Genomic DNA, 8,126 nt, shown 5'->3' with positions numbered 1-8,126 from the left:
GGCCTAAGTGATGCCTTTTGACCCCTGTCTTTGAATCCAGATTTAATTGAGTCATTCTCATAATGTGTTGATTTACCATGAATGTAGCTACAGTTAAAATAAAAAAATAAAAATGAATGTACAGTTAGTTGTATTTTTAACCTTAGATTCATTCTTTGTAAGTTAAGTTGGACTCTATATAACCTTAAAACGTGAAAGATTTTATGTTAAAGCCAAAACATATTTTACACTATATTTTTATTGCCTTGTTATTTCACTTTCAGCATTGGTTACCATTCGTAGCGAATCTGCCGATCAGTCACCAGACGCCAGTGGCGCGTAGCGAAAGTGCGGACGCGGACCGGAAGCAGCGTTTACTTGTGTTCAGAGATTTCATCATTCTCCTCTTCTCCCATTACGGCGGTCCATGCTTCTTCGTAGCGCAGCATCAGCACTGCTGAGGACCAGCACTGAGATTGCCTCCGTCTGCCCGGTGTCCACGGTCCGGTTCTTTCGGCAGTCCCCCCGCTCCCCGCCCGAAACCAGGCCGTTTTCCACGTCGGTCTGCCGGTGTAAGAAGCAGCAGCAGAAGAAGAAAAGCCTGTGGCTGCAGCTTGCGGAAGGACAAACCATGGACGGCAACATTGAGGAGATCCTCGCTCCTTTGAGGCTCGCAGTCAAAGAACAGGTACCGCTTTACTTATCTCACACTCTACCGATGTGAAATAAGTCAGATTGTTTAGGGTTAAATGTGTGTGTTTCTGTTTTTATCGCACCGACAGCCGCTCTCCGCCAGCAGCATGCCTGGCTCGGCTAGCCGGCTAACTCACCGGCTCATTGTGAAGCTGTCAATGAATGATAATAGCCATTTGTTGCTAACTAAGTGCTAACGCTAGCTGACAGTCATGTCTGCGCCCTTTGCCACGTTTCAGTGTGGGGCTACTGCTGCTGCTGCTGGTGCAGACGTTTCCGAGCAGGGTGGGGTTAAGAAAGGAGGCCAGCTACGAAAATAATACTAGTAATCCAACGATCAGCTGCAGGCTTTGTTAACATGCCCAGGCTTGAGTCGGGTATTTGTAGCTGGCTCAGGGGTTTTTCCTGTGCGGAGGAAGTCTCAAACCTCTTGTCTGTGTTTTTAGGGGGACCTGGTCCGCCAGATGAAGCAGGATGGTGTCCCTGATGTGGATGTTACTAAAGCTGTAGCTGAACTGAAAGCAAGGAAGAGGACTCTGGAGGCCAAGGTGAGTCATAAAAAAATCGTGTTAAATATGCACCTGATTACACCTGAATGCAGTTTTGTCACAGAACCAGAAAAAGTTCAGACATCTATTATTCAAAATTGACTGATGCAAGGTTTGGCAGACTCATCCACTGTCTCCAAGATACCCGAGTCATGACTTGAGCTGAATTTGGGGCGTGAACTCACAGTTTGATTTCACACTGTTGACAAACACTGGTTCATTGCTTTATGGGTTGGATTAAACCATGTGATGAATTAATACATTACAAATAAGCTGCTATCTTAACATGGAAACTGCCATAAAGTATCCAACACTACAGGATCAAATATCTACTCATGTAGCTTGAATCATGTGACCACAGTTCCCAACATAGATCACATAGAGTTACGTGAGTCACCTCCATTTGTTAAATGGCAGCCATGCAGATGTAAATGTTGTTAGTAGACCTTTTTGAGGCGAGATTGTGTTTTTTAACTTTTGCATTAGGATTCCCAAAGGTCTGGAGTTAATTCCTCTGCTCAGACTTATCAAAACAAGGCCTGCTCGTGGAACGCCACTACATCTTAAACTTAGTTTCTCCACACCCTCAAAGCAAGTAAAACAGTTGTATATAATATAATTTTAATTACAGGAACTGGCATTACAACCCAAAGATGACATCGTCGACAGAACCAAGATGGAGGATACCCTCAAAAGGCGATTCTTCTATGACCAGGCCTTTGCCATCTACGGAGGTAACATTAATACAGTGAATAGTTGTATGTGCTGCATACGACTGTACAAGAAGTCTTTAAGCGGTCTTTTACAACGCAGTAATTCCTCTCAGGTGTGAGCGGCCTGTATGACTTCGGCCCTGTGGGCTGTGCCCTGAAGAACAACATCCTGCACGCCTGGAGGCAGCACTTCATCCAGGAGGAGCAGATCCTGGAGATCGACTGCACCATGCTGACCCCCGAACCGGTCCTCAAGTACGTACTGTGGGAATTAAATTGGAGATACTTTCTTTTCTATCATATCTCCCATCAGTGTTAAGCAGTCTTTGGTTATTTATGTGTTAACTACGTGCCTGGTGGTTCCTGCAGTCAGCTACAAAGTGCTGCACTGTGGGTTTTTATAAACAGGCAGATATTGACTCTGTAGTTTTATGCATGGGAGCTGTCACCATAGCAGCCTTCCATAGCCCGGCTGCAGATACATTTTTGAGTATAATTAAATGTGAAAAACTTTTTTTTTTCCTCTTATAATGAATCTGACTCCTCGTTTGTTGCTTTACATGTTATTAGGACATCAGGCCATGTGGAGAAATTTGCTGACTACATGGTGAAGGATGTGAAGAATGGCGAGTGCTTCAGGGCGGACCACCTCCTCAAAGGTAAGCCTTTTGTACATCTGTTTGTCAAGACTCGACTTCCACCGCTGTGTAAACTAAAGATTACTCATCCCAAAAGCTTCTGCACCGGAGGTCTGAGGAAGTTTTTCATCTGTATTATTCATGGGATTCTGCCGTGGGAGGCATGGACACGGGCCAAACTTGTGCTGTCAGTGGCCGATGCTGGTTGGCCGGTTTCTGAGTATCACTGTTGTGCCCGAGGGAGAATGGAAGTGACTGGACCAGCAGAAATCACACAGGGCTTTCATAACAATACAAGCTGCTGGGATCACAGAGGCGGGAGTTGGGCCAAATAGCTGGGGGGAAAACATTTCACATAGTGGGAGAACATGCGAGTCCCCGAAATAATCTGTGACAAGTGGTCCAAAGGCTGCAAGAAATTGTGTAATGAAACTTGAAAATGTTGTGCAGCACCTCTGACATTAGACTCTGAGGCTATAAAAATGTTTCATACTGCTGATTTGTTTTTAGTAAATATTTACACCTTTTTTCCCAAATGAAATTGTATTTGATATGTTTTACTTTTAATTTGAATTTGTCACACTATCAAGTATTATCTCAGATCCTGGTGAAAGCCTTTTGTTCATGTTTGTCTCCTACAGCCCATCTCCAGAAGCTGATGTCTGATAAGAAGTGTGCAGCTGAGAAGAAGGCTGAGATGGAGGGCGTTATCACTCAGGTCAGTGATAAGTGGGAGAAAATGCTTTTTACAAGGGTTATGTGGAAAAGCTGTTACCAAAAAAGACATACATAATTCACTTGACTTTTTTTTTTCTTTTCCCAGATGGACAACTACAGCCAGCAAGAACTGACAGACCTGTTTGTGAAATACAACGTCAAGTCGCCCACCACAGGAAACGACCTCACACCTCCTATCTCCTTCAACCTGATGTTTCAGACGTCCATCGGACCAGGGGGGAATATGCCAGGGTAAAATGCCAACATTATAATCTTCTTAAAGGGATAGTTCAACATTTTGGCAAATTGCCCCCATAATCAAACGCATCAAATACACAATCCAACAACTCCAAAACGCTCTCATGGACAAGTTGTGACCTGCGCATTCACCACGCTATGAGATAATAACGGAACGTTACGAGACAGAGTTGTTTTCGAGGTAAATTCATGCAAAACCGCTGATGCGAGTTCCCGTCGGGGGCAGTTTTTCGGCAAGCAGTCTCTGAATTTACCTCTAAAACAACTCTGTCTCGTAATGTTACGTTATCATCTCATAGCGTGGTGAATGTGCAGGTCACAACTTGTCCACCAGAGCGTTTTGGGGTTGTTGGATTGTGTATTTGATGAGGGAAACCAAGAAATCCCATTAGCCTCCATAGCGTAGCTCTGAGCAGCTCGCGGCTCTGCTCCGCCGCTCTAAAAATAGCTTGCACCGACAATTAAAAGTGACAAACCTACTGCTATGACTATAGGGATTATAGCAATGGGCCAATTTGCCAAAATGTTGAACTATCCCTTTAAATGTCCTCATGTTTGCGTCATTATTATGTTTTTCTAATTCATGTTTTGATCTGCAGCTATCTGAGGCCTGAAACAGCTCAGGGAATCTTCCTCAACTTCAAGCGTCTTTTGGAGTTTAACCAGGGAAAACTGCCCTTTGCCGCTGCTCAGATAGGAAACTCCTTCAGGAATGAAATCTCTCCTCGCTCTGGACTCATCCGTGTCAGGTTAGTGGTGGTACTCTGGCTCAGCGATCATTTGTTTTCTGTATGTGTAGGGGAGTGATGTCTCTTGAGAGATAAAACAGGAATGTAATAACTGTACATTTCCACACAGAGAGTTCACCATGGCTGAGATTGAGCACTTTGTGGATCCCAATGAGAAGGTCCACCCTAAATTCCCCAATTTAGCTGACCTGGATATCAATTTATACTCCTCGAAGGCCCAGATGAGTGGACAGTCTGCACAAGTCATGAGGCTGGGAGATGCTGTTGAGCAGGTAGGAATCGCTACAAGAACACTCATATTTATACTGGAAATACCTTTAAACTGTAGATCAGTGTGAGTGCTTTTAGATTATAAATGTTTAATCTCAAGTGATTTGGATATGTAGCCATTATTCTTTTGAGATCATAAGATAAATCTCATTGAATGTGATCTATAAAACTGGAAGAGGACATAAAGGCTTATTCAGTGTTTTGTCAAATTGCTCTTCCAAGGTTACTAAATCTCCCTTCCTTCTGTCCCATGCAGGGAGTGATCAATAACTCCGTCCTGGGATATTTCATTGGGAGGATCTACCTCTACCTAACTAAAGTTGGTATTGCCAAAGACAAGCTGCGTTTCCGTCAGCACATGGACAACGAGATGGCTCACTACGCCTGTGACTGCTGGGATGCTGAAGCCAAAACCTCCTATGTATGTTCCATTTACAGTTAATCCTTTTGGCTTTTCAAGGGAGTCTGTCCGCACAGTTTCTTCTAATGTTTCATCTCTTGCAGGGCTGGATCGAGATCGTGGGGTGCGCCGACAGGTCTTGCTACGATCTGCAGTGCCACGCGCGAGCCACAAAGGTCCCTCTGGTTGCTGAGAAGCCTCTTAAAGAACCCATATCCTTAAATTGCAGCATGTAGCACTGAATGAAACCTCTGAGAGATTCTCAATCCTCAGCTGCCGAGCTGTTCTCCTTAATTTCTCCACACAAAGTTGTAAATGTCGTCCAGTTCGAGCCCAACAAAGGAGCCATTGGAAAAGCGTATAAGAAGGAAGCCAAGATAGCCATGGAGTATCTGTCTGTGTGTGACGAATGCTTCATCACAGAGCAGGAGCAGCTACTCAACGAGTCTGGGTGAGTACTGTTAACGGCAGCCGGCGATGTGGAGCAACATGGACGACTGATGAAACGTTACAGTTTTGTGATTTCCAAATAATCAGCATCATCATCATCTCCGCTCCACAGGGAGTTCACCATCGAGACAGAGGGCAAGACGTTCAAACTCACAAAGGACATGGTCACTGTGAAGCGTTTCCAGAAGACTCTGCACGGTGAGATCGGCTCATCGGACACGGGAGGTGGTGGATTATACTGGGGCACTTGAGAGTGACAACACATAACCTCCTTCTGTCTGCGTTCACAGTGGAGGAAGTCGTTCCAAATGTAATCGAGCCCTCGTTTGGCATCGGTAGGATCATGTACACCATCTTTGAGCACACATTCCACGTCAGAGAAGGTGACGAACAAAGAACGGTAAGTAGATCATGTCGATCAACACTAATGAACAACATTGTATCTCTGCTGAGGCTTGGTGATGATTTATGTACACTGTAATGATTTACTGTCCCACACCATATTTGTTACTGCTGGGGATACCGAACACAACTATTATTACATATTTTGGATTTAAAGAATGTTTTACCAAACATTAGCAAATCATTAAACCCTTGTATCCATGGAGCAAATGTGCAGCTGCGTCATTGTGAAAGCATTACTGAGCTACAGGTGGTTCCTGTGCCAGTTAACAGGTTTATGAGTTTAAATGCAGTTTGAATCTGGCAATCTATCTAAGAGCAGAAGGTCTTTATGAGCAAACAGAAGTTTAATTATTTATTATCTGACTGAATTGAAATGTAAAAGCCGGTGGTTACTGCAGCTCTATATTGCCACTATATAAGCACAACTGCTGCTTTGTGTTTACCGTGTGGCTTAATGACCTTGAAGATAACAGTAGTCAATTGTAGCTGATAACATTCGATATTATTGGAACCGAATGTGCACATATTCATACGTTTGTATCACCCACTATTGTTGCTTTTTGTATTTAAATCAGTAAATTTTTGACATCTTGGTTCTCTGTAATGAACATGTGTGTTTTCTTTTGACAGTACTTTAGCTTCCCTGCTACTGTAGCTCCATACAAATGTTCCGTCCTGCCTCTGAGTCAAAACCAGGAATTCGTGCCCTTCGTGAAGGAATTATGTAAGTACCCACATAATGATAATGTATACGTTCTATTTTTGTCTCTAGCAGAGAAATACTATATTCCTCACTCCTCGTTTTCTCGTCTTTACTCTTCTTTTATCTCTCTCTCCCCCTCAGCTGAGGCGATGACCAAGAACGGTGTTTCCCACAAGGTGGACGACTCCTCAGGATCCATCGGGAGGCGCTACGCCAGGACCGATGAAATCGGAGTGGCGTTTGGAATCACCATCGACTTCGACACAGTGAACAAGACGCCTCACACAGCCACTCTGAGAGACCGAGACTCAATGAGGCAGATCAGGGCCGAGGTACAACAACAGTGCAACTTCATTCATAATTTCCTAGTTGTGTTTCACAGTAGACTGTTTCTCAGATTTATGTGTTTGAAAAATATTTGAATTAACAAGACAAATCCAAATAATTTCAAAAAGTAAATGTTTCAAGATGGCACAAACACAGGTTGAGTCAAGGGTATATTGGGTGGAACGAGACTGATGGTTTCACAGTTCATGTGGGTGGGTGGGTGTGGGTGTGTCTGTCCTACTTTCGCTATGACTCCCACGTAGAAAGGGGGTAAAGGGCAAAATGGGCAACATAAAAACGTGACTTCACCTCAAGGTGTGACACTGTACAACGTATCGGCATCAGTGAGCATTAGGGCACTGAACATTGTAGTTAAAAAATAAATAAATAATAGCAGTCTTTGTTATAGTGTGTAAATCATTATAGTAACCGCTCTCTCTCTCCTCAGGTGAGCGAGTTGCCTGTGATCGTTCGTGATTTGGCCAATGGCACATTGACCTGGGCAGAAGTGGAGAGCAAGTACCCCATCTTTGAAGGACAAGAAACCAGCAAGAAGGACACGGTTGAAGAGTAAAACTCACCCGTCTGCCAGCCACTCTGTGAAAACCCACAGACTTGTTGCATATGCATCACCAGGAAAGAAAATATTGCAAACTGTATTGTAATAAGCTATTGTGGTGCACCGAGCCCTCCTTGTGTTCTCCACCACTGCAAGTCACAAAAAAATGTCATGTATTCATCATATCTAACAGTTGTGGAAAAAGCTTGCACAGGACTGTTGTTTCTTTTGATGAGCAACATTTCATCGATGTATGACCATGTTGATGTTTTAAAAGGGAGAAAATGTAATCAGGTTGTTTTGAGTCGTCAGTGGCGGGAGGTGTCCACCATTCCAGTTTCCAGGCAGATTGGATTGAGATATTTAACAATTTCAATAAAAACAGCCAGCACTTACTGGACACAGGCACATTACTCTAATGTTTTCTATCAAGACAAGTCCAGCGGTCCCCATCACATCCCTGTTTGTCTCTCCACCAACTAAATAAGACGGGTATCTGTCAATATTTGGCACTGATTGTCATTGAAATATATCCCATTAGAAGGTAAACTGGGTTGAAAGCTTCAGATGTATGTTGGATAGGAGCATCAGTTGTGAAAAGTGATTGGAGTCACTTAGGTGCTCAAATGGTTCTTTAACATGAAGCTCTGGGTTTTTGGCAAGACTTAAAACTTTCTCCTTCTAAATACAAAACTGTTTATGCGTACGAGGTAGGGA

At 43.6% G+C, this 8,126-nt stretch overlaps 1 protein-coding gene across 1 annotated transcript; it reads left to right on the top strand.

Annotated features, from left to right (window-relative positions):
• The first annotated feature begins 373 nt into the window (after positions 1-373).
• On the top strand, positions 374-7,980 carry LOC311003330 (glycine--tRNA ligase-like). Its single transcript, XM_083995060.1, has 17 exons — positions 374-667; positions 1,119-1,220; positions 1,852-1,954; positions 2,047-2,188; positions 2,504-2,592; positions 3,213-3,289; positions 3,395-3,540; positions 4,146-4,295; positions 4,405-4,567; positions 4,822-4,986; positions 5,070-5,178; positions 5,272-5,416; positions 5,528-5,613; positions 5,706-5,815; positions 6,451-6,544; positions 6,665-6,855; positions 7,299-7,980. Exons 1-17 carry the CDS (start codon positions 407-409, stop codon positions 7,422-7,424), a joined length of 2,259 nt encoding a protein of 752 aa, XP_083851186.1. The 5' UTR covers positions 374-406; the 3' UTR covers positions 7,425-7,980.
• Positions 7,981-8,126: the final 146 nt, after the last annotated feature.

This window comes from Trachurus trachurus, assembly GCF_905171665.1.
Source record: "Trachurus trachurus genome assembly, chromosome: 20".
Lineage (NCBI taxonomy): Eukaryota > Metazoa > Chordata > Actinopteri > Carangiformes > Carangidae > Trachurus > Trachurus trachurus.
The sequence above is the reverse complement of the archived record's forward strand: the minus strand, read 5'-3'. Positions and strand labels throughout refer to the sequence as shown.

Bases quoted from the DNA above. Each gene is read 5' to 3' on its own strand.
- LOC311003330 (XM_083995060.1), top strand. From the start codon at position 407: ATGCTTCTTCGTAGCGCAGCATCAGCACTGCTGAGGACCAGCACTGAG. The intron at 3,541-4,145 runs GTAAAATGCCAA...TTTGATCTGCAG, and splicing joins CCAGGGGGGAATATGCCAGG to CTATCTGAGGCCTGAAACAG. The intron at 5,179-5,271 runs TATCCTTAAATT...TTTCTCCACACA, and splicing joins GAAGCCTCTTAAAGAACCCA to AAGTTGTAAATGTCGTCCAG.